Source organism: Phyllosticta capitalensis (genome assembly GCF_038381095.1).
Source record: "Phyllosticta capitalensis strain CBS 128856 chromosome Unknown BKA78scaffold_3, whole genome shotgun sequence".
Lineage (NCBI taxonomy): Eukaryota > Fungi > Ascomycota > Dothideomycetes > Botryosphaeriales > Phyllostictaceae > Phyllosticta > Phyllosticta capitalensis.
Window position 1 is genome coordinate 2,413,117 of NW_027117441.1, and position 18,983 is coordinate 2,432,099.

General features: G+C 53.7%; 9 protein-coding genes across 9 annotated transcripts; 3 read left to right on the forward strand and 6 right to left on the reverse strand.

Annotated features, from left to right (window-relative positions):
• Window positions 1-363: 363 nt before the first annotated feature.
• On the reverse strand, window positions 364-3,044 carry BKA78DRAFT_293983 (uncharacterized protein; the record flags this gene model as incomplete). Its single annotated transcript, XM_066886280.1, has 5 exons — window positions 364-692; window positions 743-796; window positions 851-1,180; window positions 1,211-1,264; window positions 1,562-3,044. The coding sequence occupies 5 exons, from the start codon at window positions 3,042-3,044 to the stop codon at window positions 364-366; spliced, it is 2,250 nt and encodes a 749-aa protein (XP_066746907.1).
• Window positions 3,045-3,664: 620 nt separating this feature from the next.
• On the reverse strand, window positions 3,665-4,231 carry BKA78DRAFT_293984 (uncharacterized protein; the record flags this gene model as incomplete). The annotated part of the gene is made up of 1 exon (XM_066886281.1): window positions 3,665-4,231. One exon carries the CDS (start codon window positions 4,229-4,231, stop codon window positions 3,665-3,667), a length of 567 nt encoding a protein of 188 aa, XP_066746908.1.
• Window positions 4,232-5,345: 1,114 nt separating this feature from the next.
• BKA78DRAFT_351298 (uncharacterized protein) lies at window positions 5,346-5,749 on the reverse strand (the record flags this gene model as incomplete). The annotated part of the gene is made up of 2 exons (XM_066891141.1): window positions 5,346-5,693; window positions 5,741-5,749. The coding sequence occupies 2 exons, from the start codon at window positions 5,747-5,749 to the stop codon at window positions 5,346-5,348; spliced, it is 357 nt and encodes a 118-aa protein (XP_066746909.1).
• Window positions 5,750-6,639: 890 nt separating this feature from the next.
• On the reverse strand, window positions 6,640-8,365 carry BKA78DRAFT_248036 (cytochrome P450; the record flags this gene model as incomplete). Its single annotated transcript, XM_066884345.1, has 2 exons — window positions 6,640-7,163; window positions 7,213-8,365. The coding sequence occupies 2 exons, from the start codon at window positions 8,363-8,365 to the stop codon at window positions 6,640-6,642; spliced, it is 1,677 nt and encodes a 558-aa protein (XP_066746910.1).
• Window positions 8,366-8,999: 634 nt separating this feature from the next.
• Window positions 9,000-9,350, reverse strand: BKA78DRAFT_351300 (uncharacterized protein; the record flags this gene model as incomplete). Its single annotated transcript, XM_066891142.1, has 1 exon — window positions 9,000-9,350. One exon carries the CDS (start codon window positions 9,348-9,350, stop codon window positions 9,000-9,002), a length of 351 nt encoding a protein of 116 aa, XP_066746911.1.
• A 213-nt stretch (window positions 9,351-9,563) lies between these two features.
• BKA78DRAFT_248224 (alpha/beta hydrolase fold-domain-containing protein) lies at window positions 9,564-10,692 on the reverse strand (the record flags this gene model as incomplete). Its single annotated transcript, XM_066884368.1, has 2 exons — window positions 9,564-10,320; window positions 10,367-10,692. The coding sequence occupies 2 exons, from the start codon at window positions 10,690-10,692 to the stop codon at window positions 9,564-9,566; spliced, it is 1,083 nt and encodes a 360-aa protein (XP_066746912.1).
• Window positions 10,693-12,387: 1,695 nt separating this feature from the next.
• BKA78DRAFT_293989 (uncharacterized protein) lies at window positions 12,388-13,799 on the forward strand (the record flags this gene model as incomplete). The annotated part of the gene is made up of 2 exons (XM_066886282.1): window positions 12,388-12,519; window positions 12,567-13,799. The coding sequence occupies 2 exons, from the start codon at window positions 12,388-12,390 to the stop codon at window positions 13,797-13,799; spliced, it is 1,365 nt and encodes a 454-aa protein (XP_066746913.1).
• A 442-nt stretch (window positions 13,800-14,241) lies between these two features.
• Window positions 14,242-15,936, forward strand: BKA78DRAFT_330654 (acyl-CoA N-acyltransferase; the record flags this gene model as incomplete). The annotated part of the gene is made up of 2 exons (XM_066889798.1): window positions 14,242-15,693; window positions 15,739-15,936. 2 exons carry the CDS (start codon window positions 14,242-14,244, stop codon window positions 15,934-15,936), a joined length of 1,650 nt encoding a protein of 549 aa, XP_066746914.1.
• Window positions 15,937-16,602: 666 nt separating this feature from the next.
• BKA78DRAFT_105146 (P-loop containing nucleoside triphosphate hydrolase protein) lies at window positions 16,603-18,884 on the forward strand. Its single transcript, XM_066882146.1, has 2 exons — window positions 16,603-17,829; window positions 17,875-18,884. The coding sequence occupies exons 1-2, from the start codon at window positions 16,762-16,764 to the stop codon at window positions 18,778-18,780; spliced, it is 1,974 nt and encodes a 657-aa protein (XP_066746915.1). The 5' UTR covers window positions 16,603-16,761; the 3' UTR covers window positions 18,781-18,884.
• The last annotated feature ends 99 nt before the right edge of the window (window positions 18,885-18,983 follow it).

The window sequence follows — 18,983 nt, forward strand, 5'->3', positions numbered from 1 at the left end:
GATTCGCAGAGTGCCCGAAAGCCCCGGGATGCGATGCTCCAGCACCGCTAAAAGGGCTCGGTAAGTGGGTTGCAAAACGAACTACAGCTCCAAGATGTGGTAGAAGTGCTTGAATGCTCCCTGAAACTACCTTACTACATGCTGAAATGCCTAAGTCTCTGAGTGATAAGGCGCTTGAATGCTCCCTGTACGCGTCTATATTGATTTAGTCGTTGGAAAAGGCACCATTACTTTAGCATGCCTTTTCGCCAGCTCTGGCGTGGTATGCCACGGCGTACTCGCTTTTCAGGACCGGGTCTATCATCGCAGATTCTTCGGTGGCTGCAGCCGCTGTGGTCGAGCAGTTTGGTGAGTGGGAGTGTTCTAGGCTGCCCTTGACTGTTTTAGGACTTGTGTCTCGGTCTTGACGTAGTCGTCACGAGTCTTTCTTTTCTTCGCCGTGGTCAGAGGAGTGGTGCTAAGCACCGTGACAGCACCAATGCCGGGTGTGAGGCGCTGGGGCTTGTCGAACTTCTTCTGCACCAAGTTGCGGAGAATACGGTGTATGGTCGCGTTCTTCGTCGAGATCTTGTAGACTGCTGGGTCGATTCCAGCGGCCACTCGGCGACCCGCAGCTTGGTTGGCGAGGCGTGGAGCCAGGTACAAAGTCCACATTTCGCGGCATGCCGTGGCGAAGGTTGTAAGCATGACGGCTTAATCTCATCAGTACAAGGAACCTCCATGATGCAGTGAAGAAACTTACATCCCATGCCGTGGTCATCGTCAAAGTTTCGCTCAATAGGAATTGTGGGGTGGTCTAGTTTTTATCAGTATAAATCGATGAAAGTTGAGGTAACAACTTGCTACTTACACGGCATAAAGACGGCCGCGGCGATGTCAAGGTCCCATTCGGTCGCCCACATTTGGTTCTGAACATCGCCTTGCTTTCCACTGTAGAACAGCATGCGCGGCGGAATGAAGCCTGGAATGGCGTTGGTGAAGCTACCATCGTGGCACTGGATGCGGGCCGCTTCATCGATCTTGATCACCGCGATGCGCTGCTTGAGCTTTTCAACCTTGGAAATCTCGACCCTGAGTGAGTTTGCCTGTCGCTCTGTGTGGGTGACGGCGTCCGGTCCAGCAGCTCCGGCAGTGGTGTTCAAATTGTCGATGCAATGTTGAACTGTTTCTATGGACTTGCCTGAAAGTCAAGGAAACTTATTCCACGTACTTTTGCGTGTTGATGTGGCGTTGTTTTTCGGCGCGTGTGGGGTGGACTGCTGCTCTAAACCCCAAAATTTGAATGTATAGTGAATTTTATACGGCAGGCACGATTCACTACTGTTGCGGGCTAGTGGGGATTCTTGAAGGGAAGCTGTGGCGCACGCAGCTACGACGACTCCCTGTGACTATACATAAATGACTCGATGGGCTCAAGGATCAAGTGCGTCAGGCGCTTGAATGCTCCTTGTATGCGTACATTAGAGAATTACTCATGATTCTAAGCCCGTCTCTACATTCAGGGCTTTTTCTTCGTCGACTGTGAGCCAGTCTGAGAGCTCAACATCATCGCGTTGAATACCAGACGTAAGCCAGCCACCACCACTTGTCTGCAAATGTTCAGTTATCGGCTTGACTTCATCACTCCTTCGAGTGAGTCGATCAGGATTTGTGGTGATGATCCATGTGGCTCCCTCAGCTGGGAGAAACTCGAAGATTTCTCGATTCGGCATTGGATGGGCCGAGCTCGAACAAAGCTCGTACAAAATCAAGAAGGTCGAATTTTCTGATTGGCCGAGAAACTCTGGCAGGCCCTCGATCATGGTGCAAAGCTGTCGCAGCGGGGACGTGGAATAGAAAGAGTCTCCACAGGAGCGCCTTACAAAAAAGACGACCGTGAAACGTTCATGGTGGGCATTCCGAGTCGACGTTACCTGAGACGCTGGGCGCGGCTGCTGGACTCCACTCTTCCTCGACTTTAAGGCTTTCCTGAGAAGGGGACTGAGGAGCTTGTCGATGACGTTGTGTTGAATTATGCCATCTGGTCGGAACCAGATCTCTGTATTCATACAAGGCTCCGTGACTGTCAAGTTTGCACCCTGACTGAGCAAAAGCGTCGACTTGGTATGGGCGATCAACTTGGCCAGCTCAGAGTCCGATGGCTTGCGGGTGAAGAAGACGGCGATGCAATTGCGCAACGCTGCTATGGCCCGGTCGTGAAAGATAATGATTTGTTTGAGACAGGTTTGGGGTAAGCCAGTCGTCCAGAATGTAGAGGGTGCGTGAACTGCGCAGTAGTGGTCCCAGTTCTTTCCGCCCGCGTGCAGTAACACGAAATGATTTTGTTTGGCCGTCTGATTGACAGACGACATGTCAAAGGTTTCAGAGAGCAGGCTTAACGCCTCATTGTCGTGTAGAGCGGATTTGGCGCTTTCCAGAACTCCTGCAGCCATTGGACGTTGGAGGCAATTTTGGACGGCACTTTCGAGGACTTGGGACGGTAACCTGAGAAGAACATCTGATTGGCCCCATACGAACCCTTGTTCAAGAGCATGTTCGCAGACTAGGCGTAAAGTGTTGGGGTTGAGCAGGAGAGAGATCTTTAGAAAGCATGCCATGTCCTGGAGGCTCTGGTGCTGTTCTCGACTTAAACGCCTTGTTGTTGGGTTACGGGCCAGCCTGACGTGTACAGATTGAATGTATGTACTTGATGCCAGCGTATAAGTCGTCGCCATACTGCGCACAATGCTCATTGCGAATCGGTCTTTGCGGGTCGACTGCCAAATGTGGGCTCCCATCAGAAGTTTTAACTCGAAAGCTTCTTCATCGATCCATGAAGTGTGTGTGAGGTGCGAGTCGTGGAGGATGTCCTTGACGTGCCCAAGATACTCCAGCACATCCTCGCGGGATGTGATTGACAGCTCGATGCCAAACATTAGGGTGACTCCGAGGATTGGAAGTGATACGAGGCGTGTGTCGAGGGCGTGGTCTTTGGCAGCCTTCTGAGCAGCCTGCCTTACTTCGCACTCTAAGGCGTGGATAGGATCGGGGTGCTCTTCGGACATCGCGCATTTCGATGCTGCGTCTGCTGCGGGAGATGTCAGTAATCATGAAGTGTGGCCGAGATGTCTGAGAACTGACCCTGTACAAGCTCAATGCGTGCGAGAGCCGATGTCGATCGAATGGCGAGAAGCAGCTCCTCGGCAGCAGATTCGACGTGAGGTAGACGTGGAGAATGTGCGGATGCTGTTGCGTCGACGTGGATGTGAGGGTGAAGCACTCGCGACTTCCTCGAAGGAAAGGACCCCAGCCGGCGAAAGTGGCCCTCGCGCTTGCCGCACGACATCCATCATGTGTCTTGCTCAGAATGTACGTAAGATGTGAGCGAGGCGTCATCAAGGTGTAGGCGAAGCGTTGACGCGTTGTTGTGGGCAAAATGAGGTCAAGCAGAGGTCCATGTGTGATTGAGATCTACCTGATAGGATCGCACTGCCATGAATTAAGCTCAATCCAGCCAAAACTCCATCCAGCCTTCCGTCGTCCACAGCGGCTAATCAATAGAAGCCGCCATTTTTCATGCTCCCTGCCGATTGCCCACGCTTGCCGTCGCCGCGCCGTTGTGGATCATCCCGATGGTGTGTCGACGCTTTTCCATGCTGTCAATCGAGTTTCCATCCTTCATCCCTCATTCACAACTCGGGTCGTCGTCGCCAATGACCTCTCCAAGACGAAGGTAAAGCTCGTCAATGCCGTCGACCTCAAGCTTCGAGTTATGCTTCTTGAAAGCATCGAATATCTTTTCAACGATCCACTTTGGAGAATGCTTCCGAGTGTGGTTGATGTCTCTGTACCACGTCTGCTGGACCGTGTGAAGGTCTGCGTACATCATCGCCTTGGCCTGACGATCATTTTCCTCAGACACCGGAAACCTGTCGACAAGAGAAATGTTCCAACCAATGTGAAGAATCGTGTTCCTGACCAGAGCACGGCACCGCAAGAACGCATTGTAGTCACGCTTCTCAGACTTGGAAATCTTGGGTGCAAGAGAGCGCTCAGCTTCAGCCCGCGTCACCTGCTCCAGAGCCTGCTCCAACTCCTTCTCCATCAACTTGATCTCGTCTTCATCGGCGTTGATGCTATGCTCTAGCTCAACAATTTCCTCATCGAGCTCCTCGCACATTCTCTCCTTGGCCTCGATCGCCTTTCTCCACTGCTCAGGAGTACGTGGTTTGTTGATGGAGGATGATTCCATGGTGTCGAGCAAAGGTTGAGGTGGAGGTTGAGCGAGAATGGGGTAGAGGTTGAGCAACGATAAGGTGGAGGTCGAGGGACGGTGAGGTAAGCGTCGAGCAAAAGTCGAGGTGGAGTTTGAGCGAGGGCGAGGAAGAGGTCGAGTAAAGGTCGAGATAGAGGTTGAGCGAGAATGAGGTAGAGTCCGTGTAAAGTTCGAGGTGCAGTTCGAGCGAAGGTCGAGGTCAAGGTTGAAGTCGAGGATGAGAAGGTGGAGGTGGAAGCGGAGGAGGTCGAGTAAAAAGTCGATGTGGAGCAGCCGGTGTGAATTTGTCTTCGTGAAGATTGCTTTGGTGGTGATGAAGTCAGGGAGCTCTATAGGAAGAAAGAAGAGAGAGATGAGCGTGAAGAGAAGGATGGTTTGGGTGGAGGGAGGCTTGTGAGGATTCTTTTAAGTGAAAGGGGCTGTGCTTGTTTTCATTCTGCGCCATGCCTGCTCATCTTTTCTATCTTGCTACGTTGAAACGCAAACCAAATGACGACTCCAAGCCAATATGGGGTGCTTGAATGCTCCCTGTAGGTATCCATTTATAAGCTCAAACGTCTAAGTCTTTAGGGAGTAGGTCTTTGATCACTCCCTGTGTATACATATCTTGACATCAAAATTTAGGCACATGAGATGGGGTTAACTCGCAAAACTATTCCCGAAGCCATATCGGCAAAGCTGTCATCCAGAAGGAAGTTCGATCATTCCCAAGCGCGAATGTTCGCCCAGCGGGTGGTGAAAGAAGGATCAAACATGGATTAGTGCCAAAGAGGAGTGGTATACAAGAAGAATCCAGTTCAACAAGGCAGAGCCGTGTGTGCGTGAGGAGCATTCAAGAGCATCTGCCTTATGAAGTTGTGAAAAGTGGGATTTTGCTCGCTCATACCAACCCATTGTTTTGTCCAGAGAAGACTGAGAGCAATTGAATCTGGTTGAAAGCCCATGCCATCCCAAGACTTGGTCAGTCATCAATTGATCAACAACTCCCTTTGTCCATTTCCAATCCAACGTTCTGTCTGTAGCTTCTGTTTGCTGAGTGACGAGCTTCATTTCGAGTCTTGTGAGACGTCGCTCAGGAGATGCTGGAAACTCATTCGGGCGGTGGAGTCTGGATGCCGAAAGTCGCGTACAGCTCCATGATCTGGCGCTCTCTCATTGCGACGAGAGATTCCCGCATGCGAAGGTTGGACTCTTTGCCCATCATTTCCATCTCCTTGTTGAAAAGTTCATCCATCTTATTGAGAAGCTGAGTCTCCTTCTTCATAATATTACCCATCTTCTTGAAGAGTGTAGCCTCCTTGTTGACAAGATCAATCTCCTTTTTGACCCGCTGGTTCTCCTTGCAGAGAAGGTTCTTTTCGAGTTCCTTGACGGCCTTCTCTCGCTCAGTGACTTCGACTTCTCGCTTCATGACCGCAGCTTTGCGATCTTCAGAATGCTACTCAGCATTAGCTAGGTCGCTCTAATAACAAGGATAGTCTCCACCTCAGCCATGTTGAGTTGTATATAACGCAGTCGAAGAATATTTGCGCCGTGGACCGACGTTGAGAGCTCAAGTCTGCAATTTGTGTGGTGGATTGGAGTGGAAGGGTGTCAAATGCGGCTTCGGCTGAGGGGGTTCCGCGATGAAAGGATTCGAGTTTCAATCACATTTGCGCGCAGGAGAAAGGAGGAGCGAGGAGGGCTGTGGAGTTGAAGAGAGAGGGAGCAGAGGAGCCAGAAAATTCGAAGAAATATTTTCAGAGTGCCTGCAGACAGCCGCCTCCTTTCCTTTTTGGGAAAGGGCACCTACCGGCCGTCGCCAGAGGCCAAATCAATTCTTTGGATACATGTAGCAAGGCATCGCGCGATCAGAATTACACCTGCAGGCTCGAATGCTCCCCGTCCGCGAACTCTACGCACGATTCACGGGGTCACCGACACCAAATTCCGAACTTATTTGGAAGCATCCACAAACTTGCTTGTCAGAACTCTTGCCTGCAGACCTTCATAGCCTTGGTTTTCAGGAGAGAGATGTCCAAAATCCAGATTTAAGTTCTCAGCTTGTCGACTTTAAGTACTTGGGCTCTGCGGCATTTGCTTGTGGGTCCGCAAATCAATGTCGGGACAATACCACTATAACTTGAGTTTGTTAAAACTGGTAGGCGCTCAACACCAAGGCGACAACCTTGTGATTGGACCCAGTCCAGAGACAATGCTTGCAACTCTGCTTGACAAGCAATGGCACTAATGCTACAACCACCAACTCAGCCCGATCAAACCACAACGTTCACGGTGAAAAAGAAAGCCAATACAAAAGACAGACAGCCAAAGAGACACACCGCCATCCACCAAACCAACATCACACAATCCACCAACGCCAGTCAGACAACCAGGCTCCAAACCTACACACCTCCCAACACGACCCTACAGCCCAATTTGTTCTCGCAAGTCACCGCCAAATGCTCGACCCAATCAAACTTCTCTTCGCCCGGCGCACACCTGACACCGTTCGCACTCGCCCGTCCACCACCACCGCAAAACATCTGCAACAACCGCACAACCACATAACCCGCCTCCGCCACAGCAAGGCCCTGTCCAGGACACTGGCGCGGGCCAGCAAGGAAGGGGAGAAAAGCATACGGATGCGCTGGACCTGGTCGCCGCCGAGCTCCCTCCTCTGCCTCTGCTCCTGATCCTGCGTTTGCGGCATTGGCGGCGAGCGGCAGCCAGCGCGTGGGCTCAAACTCATCCGCATCTTCTCCCCACAATCGCCGATCGCGGTGCAGCGCGTAGATGGACGTGACGACCTGGGTGCCGGGCGCGACGTAGACGGGGCTGGCGCCGTCGGGGCCGCCGCCGCGTGGCAGGATGGTTGCGCGCGTCGCGACGCGCGTGTTGGTTGGGGCGACGGGTTGGAGGCGGAGTGCTGTGGTTGCGTGAGCTTGCGAACATGAAAAGAGAGAATGAGCACATACACTCTTTGAGCACGGCGTCTAGATACGTCAATTTCTTGAGTTGTGGGTATGTTGGAGGATGACCCTCGAGCGGGGCCAGCTCGTCGAGGAGACGCGAGACAATGTCTGGTCGGCGCGCGAGGACGAAGACTGTGTTGGAAAGGAGGGCTGCAGTCGTGTCGCGCGAAGCGAGCAGGACGCTGAGGAGTTCGCCGCGAATCTTTTCCTTGCACGTAGTCCTTTGCGCAAGCTCGCGGAGGAAGGAGTAGGGCCTCTTTTCTCCAAATTCATCCGCCGTGAGGTCTTGATCGTGCTGCGCTGTAGCAATGGCCTCCTCAACAACCGGGTCGATGAAAGCATGGACCTGCTTTACAGCAGGCATGAGGCCGCTCCACCAGCGCCATTTGCCGAAGGGGTAAAGAAGAATATTGTGGAAGATTTCAGACTTGGCCTTCTCATACGCCTCGCCGAGCGTCTTTGCTGCGGACGAGTACTTCTTGTCCGTCGACAGAGAGTGAATGCTCCTGCCGAATATCACTTCCGTGGCCGAGTCCATGGTCAGGCGGAAGAACAGGGGCTGTAGGTCGACTACGCCGTCATCTGCCGTAGCACCAGGTATGGCCACGAGAAGCTGTCGAAAGTGCTTTTCGTACACTTCAAGGTTTATGACTTCGCTCTTTGCGAATGCTGGCCGCAAAAGATCTCTTGAGCGTCGCCACTCGGCTCCTTCGATTGCAAAGATACCATGGCCGAGAAGTGGGCGGAAGGACTGCACTCGAAAGTTCCCGAGACCCCAATCACGGAAGTTGGTGTTGTACACAGCGCGGAGGTTGTCCGGGTCGACAGTCTGAATCACCGTGTTCCCCAGGATACGAGTTGACCATGTGGTGCCGAGCCTCGAGTAGAGAGCGTACGTGTTGGAAAGAAACTTGCTGGAAGCGGCAGCACGGTAGCTGTCGTACATGAAGTCAATGCCGAAAAGTAGACCGTAGTAGGATAAATGCTTCCTGGTGTTGATGGTTTGACATCCATGTTCCTTGGATAGGAGTCGTCTGGTTTTCCAGGAAGAATGTACAAAAAATACAAAGATCAAGAGCGCACATGAGAAAAGAGCCAATGGACCGATCCAGACCAGAGACGCATTGATTTGGGGCAAATTCTGAAGAGTGATCATTCGCGCGCTGATTGTCAAGATCATGATGAGGCGCGAGAGCGGAATCCATGGAGCAGAAGGGCATATTGGGAAGGCTAGATTCAAATACAAAATTCGTTCGCGCCATGAAGCCGACAGCGGACAGTCTGTGATATTTTTTTGATGTGCGTATGAGCAAGCTGGCGGCTGACGTGGGCGCAGCAGGCGAATGGAAGGCCCATATCTGCCCAGCCGCCGAATGCTACGGCCAGGCGGTAGCAGTAATCGCATGAGACGTGTTTCGACGGCAGAGGCAGTCATTCGGTGCACTGTTCTAAGCTCGCCGAATCCGGACAGCATGAGTGCAAATCGACAGCCACGAGACTCGGCGTCAGAATCGCTCAAGGTATGTTCCTGACAAGGCTGAACATTTTGCAGACAATATGACGCATCTGCAGTAAAAATGAGTTTCATGCCCTACTCCTCTTGGAGAGATGCTAAAAATGTCTTCCTCAGCGACCTGGGCGGAAAGCTTTTGTGTATCGTTTGTCGTGTTGCAGCGGCCAAAACATGCGCAGCCCGAAAGCGCACCCCGAATGTCTTGAGCCCCATTCCACAACCTCAGGTCGGCCTTGGTGTTTCGCGCAAGCCTCCCGCAGCAGATTCGGCGCAACGCTCAAGCCTGGGCAACCAACTCTTTGAAGAGCGCCTCATCCACCTTCTCCCAATGCCTCAGCACCGCCGACGAGGGAATCGAGCCGTAGACGTGGGGAAACAATGCGCCGCCGCGAGATGCCTCCCATTTGACGGTATCGCCGAGCTTCTCAAGGTCGACTTCTGCGACGACGAGATCGGTCTGGCCGGCAAAGAATTTCGCATACGTTTCGCCAGCCTGCTGCGCTGTGGAGAGATGGATATAGCCGTCGGTGAGGTCGATCGAGGCGCCGTTGAAGGTCTTGGTTTGCTGCCACTCGGCCCACTGCGGGGCGGTGAGAATCTTGAATGCGACTTTGGAGGAGATGGCCATGGTTGTTGGTGGTTTTGATGATTTGGGAGTCGGCGGAGGTTGAAGATGGTTGGCGTTGGAGTCGCGTGTCAGTCGAAAAATTCGTGGCCGCATCAACACTATTGAGATATCTCTACGGTACAGGACAACTTGATGCAATCATATAATCGTAAAGCTTTTTCCTCCTCCAACTCCTCGAATACTCCAGAGACAACTCAATTTTCATCTCCTCAATCACACCGTCCCCAACGCCGAAGCCTCAACCTCCTTTCCCTCCCACGTGTCCCTCACAAATCGCACTGCAGTCTGAAAGGTCTCCTCCCGCTGCTTCATTTCCTCCTCATTCAACCAGCTCACTGGCATCTGAGTCCACCCATGCTTCAAACCTTCATAACGCCCCACTTTGAGGTCAGTTCCCCTTCCCTCGGCCTGCACCTTCTTCACCCAACTCTCGCTCTGCTCCGCTAGGGTGTCGAGCTCCGGCAAAACGAGATACATGCGCGCCTGCTCATGGAGACCACCATCCCGAATGTCAGCTAGTCCGGGAGAAGCGCGAGGATGGGCCGACTGATCGCGCGGGAGATATGTCGGCGCCAAGACGTCAAAGCTGGAATGCCAGAACCCACTCGGAACAGGCATCTTTGGCGGCCGGGTCCGCTCGGAGGGCTTTTGCCTCATGTCGAACGAGGGGTAGTAGAGCAGGAGCGGTACTTTCTTGGGGTGGTCAAGGGAAATGCGGCTTGGCCAGGGCTCCTCTACCTGCGGAGGCTTGATACTCAGGGCGAGGTTCAAAGCAATATTGCCGCCGCTGCTGAATCCAGCAACAGAGATTCGACTGGTGTCGAGGGTGATGTTCTCGACACCCAAGGCCTTTGCATTCTCTACTATGCCGGCGCGGAGAGGCTCATAGGCATGTGATGTAGGGTCGAGAATGGCCGACAGGACATCCTCGGCATCTTCAATCGCTGCCGGAAATTTGTCGATGGGGCCCCTATATCATGTCAAGGCATGTTCAACTTCAAGAACGGGGTGTTTACATTCTGTAGTCCACCGAGATCACAACAGCACCGAGGGCTTTGCAGACTTGGGCGCAGAAAGGAGCCTGCTCGAGGCAGCTGCCCAGGACAAAGCCTCCTCCATGAAAGTCAAGAATCACAGGACAGGCTTCTTGAGGAGATGGAGGCACAAAGACATAGACGGGAATGGTGTAGGAGCCGCGTGATGGTAGGTATAGGACAAAAGGGACGACATCAGGCGACGTGTAGCGCAGGACCAAATCTGGTACCACTCGCGGAAGTTTTACGACAGCTGCTCGCCATTGCACATCAAGAGGCTGAGAGAAGAATCGTGAAAGAGCTGACATGACTGCAGCGGAAGGACCGGCACCTTGGCGTAAGCTGTGATGGGCGAGTCTGAGTTGAGGATGGATAGTGTCAGGTCATGGAAATACGATGAGTGAGCTCATGACCAACGAGGATGTTTTGTCGTTTCGAGTTGGGTTCCCTGTTGACCAAGTCGTTCGACGAGTGACGACATGGCGTTTTGATCTGCGCGCGGACGTCGGGTAGTCGAGCCGTGGCGGTGCAGACAGGACTGCGCCACTTGTCAAACCTGCCCACCGTCCAACCTGCCCCTGGCCTGCAACATCAGCAAGCATCACCATGCGATTTCCCCTTGTTTGAGAACCCTTCATTTATTCCAGAACCCGTCAGCCTTGCGAACCGTTCGTCTCTGCGACGTCAAAACACCGGTCACCGACTTCAGCTCCATCTTGTCAACCGTCCACAACGAACAGCCATTTCCCTGTAGCCCGGGCGACCGATATAGAAGATCATGGCCTAACGTTGCATGTTGACCAACACAGGCGGCACATTCAACTGCTTGCATTTGGTTTGAAGCAATTCAACTTTACTGTAGGATACCTTTTACGCAAACCTAATCCAAACAAGACGTTCTGCCCATTATTCATCAAAGACGTGACGCGTCCGAAGCTCATCACATGCCTTGAGCAACCCAGACCTACGCAAAAGGACTGTACGCGTGGACTGCTATCACCAGATTCCCCGTTAGACGGGCATGGCCGATTGGTCTCTTATTGCTGCAAACTCCGCACACAGTACGAACAAACGGAACAAGTCATTGGTCGTTGTGCTGCTAGCACTGCATCATCCGCCATGGAATAGGCGTGTACTTTGCAACTCCCCCAAGGCTTAGCCGATTGCCCAAAACTTATTTCACAATCAATCGCCACTAGCATACGGCGCCTGGTATTGGCTGTCGCATGCATGTTCTGGGCGAGCAGATTTCGTGAGGAGCCATCACCGTGCGTAGGAAGCTTTGAAACGACAACATGATGGAGAGAAATGAAGGATTCCATGTCTTTGCGCAGGGCATGTCCATCGCTATGCACTACCATTTTTCTGACTAGCACCGTGAGGAGCTCGTCTCTACCGGCAAAGGATCATGTCTAGTTTGGTGGATAGTTGCCGGCACGCCCAAGGCCTAGGCCAAGCAAGAGTACGCAATGCACGGTGGGGGTTGATCGGCGGGGATAACGCGATGAACTTGAGCTGTGGGAATCAACACTGCACATTGCCGAGAGAAGAAGCAAGCTGTTTGAAGCGCGTTTATAGAAAAAGTCGACATTTGGCTTGGAACAGCATTCGTTGGCGCGCGCATTTGCAAAAGACGGCCATGTCAGCAGCGGCAACAGGCGTCCTGGCAGTGGAAACGGGCTGCCTGTGCCACGCTCGGCCGCAGATAGATGGATCTCAGAAGCTGCAACTCAGCCCCCCCTCCCTCCTCCACAGACCTTACCTCGCGCTACTATTTTGATTCACGTATCCGCTCTTGCCGCTCGACTTTTGCATCTTTCCATACCCTCACAACCACCAACCTCTCCTCGCGCTACCCACCACCATCCGATCCGACTGTCGCCTGAGCCTCGCGTTGATGCTCGACTGATCGAAGCTCCGGAAGGCCTCTCTTCCCGCCCAGCTGCCTCCGTCCTCGTCTTACTCGCGCTCGGCGCTTGCTCCTGTACCTCCGCACCTCGAGCATGTGGCTACCCATCGACACAAGGCGGCGCTCCGTGATATTACCGCGACAAGAGCCGCCCCAAAACTCTCAAAACGATCAAACAAACAATGACAAGGACAAATCCGGGACGGATTGGCGCGCATTGATTGTCGTAAGTCTCCTTGCCTCGACACGTACTGTTCACGCTGACATGTCTAGGCGGGCGTCGTGATATTCCTGTTTCTAGCCATCGCTCTCGGCATCTATCTACGACTCCGAGTGCTCCGCAAAAACACCGTGCCTACGTCCAAAAATAAGGGAGGCAATTTATTGAAGCGCAAACTGCAACAATGGAACCCGCGGAAGAGCAAGGGCAAATATCAGGTCCAGATCCAAAATGAAGACACTGAATATCGTCGAGGGCCCGAGAGTTCCCTCCACAGTCGAGAAATGTCTGGGACAACCACGGAAACACCAGCAGAGGTGGAGGCGACAGCAGACATCAACAGAAACACGTCAATCAGAAGTATCATGACGTTGCCAGCTTACTCGGCCGCTGTACGCGAAAACGAGCGGATTCTCGGGCGCGAAGGCGACCGCGCGGGTATTGATGTTGTCGTTGAACACCCAGAAAACGCGGATGAAGAGGAATCTCGTCGGGAAGATGAGATGGAATCATTATATCAGATTCGCGTAGCGCGGCGTGCTGAGCAGGCTGATCGAGAAGATCGAAGACGCATCAGGCGAGAAGCTCGTGAAAGAGGTGATTTTGAGACTATTGCACGATTGCGCAGAGAAACTCGCGAACGTCAAGAGAATGGCGGCCTGCTTTCAGCATCGCTCATTGCTGAACACCAAGCTGCCACTGCGCAAAGAGAACGACGGGTTTCGTCAGTCCAATACGCCGAAGTTGGAGTCGCTCGTCACGATGGATCTCGAATTAGGGCCAATTCCGCTGAATCAGACAACCGGCCGTTGCTTGATGGAGCCTCCTCATTTGGCGCGAGCCAGCCTTCGAGTGGTAGAATCACACACCACCGCGATATTTCCTCCACCTCTGTCCTCTCAAACTCGACTGCGGCTTCTCTGGACATTTGGCCGACAGCAGACACCATGCGGAGCGATAGCCTCGCTCCTGGCCCCAACGAATCCGTCGAGACTATTACTCTCTCCCGCACCCGCTCTCCTTCCGGCTCGAGGCTGACGTTAGCACCAACGTCTGAAGTTGATCTTGGTAGTGCTAGAATCCCGGCGCCCGAGGAGGCCCCTCGCTACGAAGAAGCGGGTTGGGAAGAGCCGCCTCCCTATACCAGCCCTGTAGAGCCGCGTGTTCCTCAACTGCCTCCTGTGGAAAGACTCCCTAGCATCCATGTCACAGCAACCACGCCCGTAGATGAGAGGTCTTCCCAGCGAATAAGCGGCATCACGGAGCGGACTGAGCCGGAGAATTGAGGCAATCTCGCAGAGTTGGATAAGCGATGATGGCTGGCGTTACTTTGCGGCGGATACCCTGATTAATGGTTCACGAGCTTGATGATTTGGTTCTGGCGAATGGTACATGATCAAGCAATTGTCTGATTGGACATTTGCGGATAAAGTTTGGGACTCTTGGGTGGATATTGTGTAGTACAAATGATGAATCGCGAGTCTCCCTCTACGAACTTGTACGAACCGTGAGTGAGGGACTTGAACCATGGTAAATATTCAGAGAATGCCGGGGTACAACGTATGCACGTCATTTGCCCTGTGATCAATTTTGAAGCTCGGACCATGCTCTTCCATGGAATCGCAGTGGTTGAGGAGCACTCTGGCTACTAGCCCCACCACCCCGCGAGTCTTCAACACCTTTCCCTCCTCCGAGTCACGCAACCCTCACCACCTCCCACCACCCACCATGTCGAGCGAGTCGAAGCCCGTGGACGACAAGGCCACCGCCCAGCCCGCGACGGACGCCGCGACCTCTCCTACCGTCGAGGACGTCGATGAAGATCAATCCTCCGGCGACGAGGCGCATAATGGAGCAGCCGACGGCGCGGCGCCAGCAAAGAAGAAGAAAAAGAAGAGCAAGAAGAAGAAGCTCAAGGAGGCATTGACGGGCACCTCGAGCGCCGAGGCATCATCGAGTTCCTCCAAGTCGCAATTCAACATGGAGCAGCTGCAGACGTTGCTCTCCATGAACCCTGCGTTGCGAAACGAACTCGCCGGCAAAAGCGAAGCAGAATTGATGGACATGATGAAGAACCTGAGCTTGGGAGATATCTTGACTGGGCTTTCAACCAGCAAGAATCAAAAGGACATGTCGAGCTACAAGTTCTGGCAGACGCAGCCCGTTCCCAGCTTCGAGGAGAAGGGCAAGCTGGCAGAGGATGGCCCGATCAAGATTATTGATGTGGACAGGGTGCCCAAGGAGCCTTCACCCATGGTTGAGGGATTTGAGTGGGTTACAATGAATCTGCAAGACACGGCGGAGCTGCAAGAGGTCTACGAGCTCTTGTCGAACCACTACGTTGAGGATGGCGAGGCCATGTTCCGATTCAACTACTCGGCTTCATTCCTCAACTGGGCGCTCAAGGCTCCTGGTTGGCGCGACATTTGGCACGTCGGCGTGCGTGCGACAGCATCCCGCAAGCTTGTCGCATTCATCTCTGGTGTCCCGGTCCGACTGCGCGTGCGCGAAAAGACCGTCAACAGCATCGAAATCAACTTCCTTTGCGTCCACAAAAAGCTCCGCTCCAAGCGCCTGGCTCCTACGCTGATCAAGGAGATCACCCGGCGATGCTACCTCAACGGCATCTACCAGGCCATCTACACGGCCGGCGTCATCCTCCCAACTCCTGTAGCCACGTGCCGCTACTACCACCGCAGCATTGACTGGGAGAAGCTGTATGACGTTGGATTCTCGCCACTGCCTCATGGATCGACCAGGCAGCGCCAGATCATGAAGTACAAGCTTCCGGAGCGGACAGCCACCCAGGGCCTTCGCCCCATGCAGGTCAAGGACGTCGATGCTGTGCAAGATCTGCTTACCCGCTACCTCCAGCGCAGCCAAATGGCACAGGAATTCAGCAAGGAGGAGATTGAGCACTGGCTTCTCCACAAGGAGACGGAGGGCAACGAGCAGGTGGTCTGGTCATATGTGGTTGAGGATCCCTCAAGTGGCAAGATCACCGACTTCTTCTCTTTCTACTGCCTCGAATCGACTGTCATCAGGGACAGGGGCAACCGTAACGTGCGGGCCGCCTATCTTTACTATTATGCCACGGAGACGGCTTTCACGGGCGAGAAGAAGGAGCTCAAGGCTAGATTGAATGCCTTGATGAAGGACTGTCTGATTTTGGCCAAGAAGGTGAGTCGCTCGCTTCAAAATCATTTCATTTACTAACTGATATAGGCCAAATTCGACGTGCTCAACGCTCTCACCTTGCTCGACAACCCAATGTTTTTGGAGGAGCAAAAGTTTGGCGCCGGTGATGGACAGCTCCACTATTACCTCTACAACTACCGCACCACACCCCTTCTTGGAGGCGTGGATGACAAGAACGTGGCTTCGGACAAGCACACGGGTGGAGTCGGTGTCGTCATGCTATGATTTTTGGTGTATCTTTGCATGGGAGGAGTCGTGGTATAAATCACGTAGGCTAGCATTAGCAAGATGTACAATAAATGCTATGACGAATCACAGTCGCTTGAATAAATGGTGTTGAATTGAAAATGGTCGACGTGTCGACCAATCCACTTCCAGGGATTTGCCGCCTCCCGCCGTGTTGGGCGCGGCCAAAAAAGTTGCCCGGCGGCCAAGTCAATGCTCCCCGGCCGATCTCCGCATCCAACTCCCGCAACTCTTTCGTCTTTTTCGCCGCAGAGGGTTGGAGACAAGATGAGGGCTACCGGCTTGATCAGGACTCAAGCTTCAGCGACGGCACGCTCTCTGGCTGCCGGAGCACGGAATGGCTGCCGCCAGTCCCAGCTTCTCCAAACACGGTGCGCATCCACTGCGCTGCGTCCAGCTTCGCCGCGACTCGGAGTGACCCAAACACCAGGCTCGAGACTGTGGACGCCCAGGCGCTGGCAGTCTGGAGCTGCTGCTCAAGTGTGAGTTTGATCCTGCAAGCTGCCGCATTGTACTTACAATTCTCAGGTTGGAAGCCGCCCTCAACGACCCGTCCCAACTCAGCCAAGAGGCAATCGTCGAAAACCTCGACCCGGTCGAACTCGCTCGTTTGGACAAAGTCAGGAACATTGGTATTGCTGTGCGTAGATGGGAGATTCTAGCAGGACCAGCTGTGCCGCATCTAACGACATCTAGGCGCACATTGACTCCGGCAAGACAACCGCCACCGAGCGCGTCTTGTTCTACACCGGTAGAATCAAGGCAATCCACGAAGTTCGCGGTAAAGATGCAGTTGGCGCCAAGATGGACTCGATGGACCTGGAGCGTGAAAAGGGCATCACCATTCAATCCGCCGCGACATTCTGCGATTGGGTAAAAAAGGACAAGGAAGGCAAGGACCAAAAGTACCACCTCAACTTGATCGACACGCCTGGCCACATTGACTTTACCATTGAGGTCGAGCGTGCGCTGCGCGTGCTTGATGGCGCGGTCATGATTCTCTGCGCCGTCTCGGGTGTCCAGTCGCAAACCATTACGGTCGACAGGCAGATGCGTCGGTACAACGTTCCTAGGATTTCCTTCATCAACAAGATGGACCGCATGGGCGCCAACCCATTCAAGGCCGTCGACCAAATCAACAACAAGCTCAAGATCCCCGCCGCCGCGATCCAGGTTCCCATTGGCGCCGAGGACGAGTTCAAGGGTGTCGTGGATCTGGTCCGGATGAAGGCCATTTACAACGAGGGAGAGAACGGCGAAATCATTCGGGAGACGGATGAAATCCCCGCTGATGTCCTCCCGATCGCACAAGAAAGGCGCGCAAAGCTGATCGAGACGCTCGCCGACGTGGACGAGGAGATTGCGGATCTCTTCTTGGAGGGCGAGGAGCCTACTCTGGACCAGATGAAGGCCGCCATCCGCCGGGCCACCATCAGCCTCAAGTTTACCCCCGTCATGATGGGTTCTGCTCTCGCCGACAAGTCTGTCCAGCCGGTTCTCGACGCCGTCTGCGACTACCTGCCCAACCCTGCCGAAGTTACCAACATGGCTCTGGACCGTAAGCGCAACGAGGCTCCTGTCAAGATGGTTTCGTACAACTCTTTGCCGTTCTGTGGCTTGGCTTTCAAACTGGAAGAATCTCCCTATGGACAATTGACCTACATTCGTGTCTACCAGGGTACTCTGAAGAAGGGCATGTTTGTCTACAACGCCAAGTCGGAGAAGAAGATCAAGGTCCCCAGGATTGTCCGTATGCACTCGAACGAAATGGAGGAAGTGCAAGAGATTGGTGCTGGAGAAATCTGCGCCGTCTTTGGCGTGGACTGCGCATCCGGAGACACCTTTACCGACGGCAAGCTCAAGTACTCGATGGTAAGTGGATAGTTCTTGTCCCAATCTCAACGCTAACAATCCCAGTCTTCCATGTTCGTCCCCGAACCCGTCATTTCGCTCTCCATCTCACCCAAGAACACCAAGGACGGCACCCAGTTTTCCAAGGCCATGAACCGCTTCCAGCGTGAGGACCCCACCTTCCGCGTTCACGTCGACCCCGAGTCGCAGCAGACCATCATCTCTGGTATGGGAGAACTCCACCTCGACATTTACGTCGAGCGCATGCGTCGTGAGTACAAGGTCGACTGCGTCGTTGGTCAACCTCAGGTCGCGTTCCGTGAGACCATTAGCGAACCCGTCAAATTCGACCACACCCTCAAGAGGCAGACTGGTGGTGCTGGTGACTACGCCCGTGTCATTGGATACATGGAGCCATCCGGCAGCTACGACAAGAACACCTTTGAGCAGCGCGTCGTCGGTGGAACCATTGACGAAAAGTACCTCTTTGCTTGTGAAAAGGGTTTCAACGACGCCTGTGAAAAGGGTCCTCTTGTCGGACACCGCGTCCTCGGCAACACCATGGTCATTGAAGATGGTGCCACCCACGCCGTCGATTCTTCCGAACACGCTTTCCGTTTGGCCGTGCAGCAAGCATTCCGCAAGGCAATGTTGCAAGGCCGCCCGCAAATCCTGGAGCCCGTTATGAAGACGTCCATCTCGGCACCAGTCGAGTTCCAGGGCAACGTCGTTGGCCTGCTCAACAAGCGCAGCGCCAACATCATCGACACCGACATTGGCGCCGACGACTTCCAGCTCCAGGCCGACTGCAGTCTGCACGGCATGTTTGGCTTCTCGTCTCTGCTCCGCGCCGCCACCCAAGGCAAGGGCGAGTTCTCCATGGAGTTCAGCCACTACGCTCCCGCGCCAATGCAGCTGCAAAAGGAGTTGATTGCAAAGTATGAAAAGGCGCAGGCCGATAGGCATAAATAGACAAGATGTCGGCCGGTATGACGATAGATTTGACATTCGCAGACCGCGTTGCATTTAGACGGATCTGGCAGATTCAACGTTTCTAGGCGATTGGGATTTCTACTGTACATTCATCATGTTCTCTAGGGTAGGCAAGGAAAAGCGATACCACACTCCTCTCTTCTGTCTAAACTCCCTCTCTATATGCGGCGGTGAAATCGTAC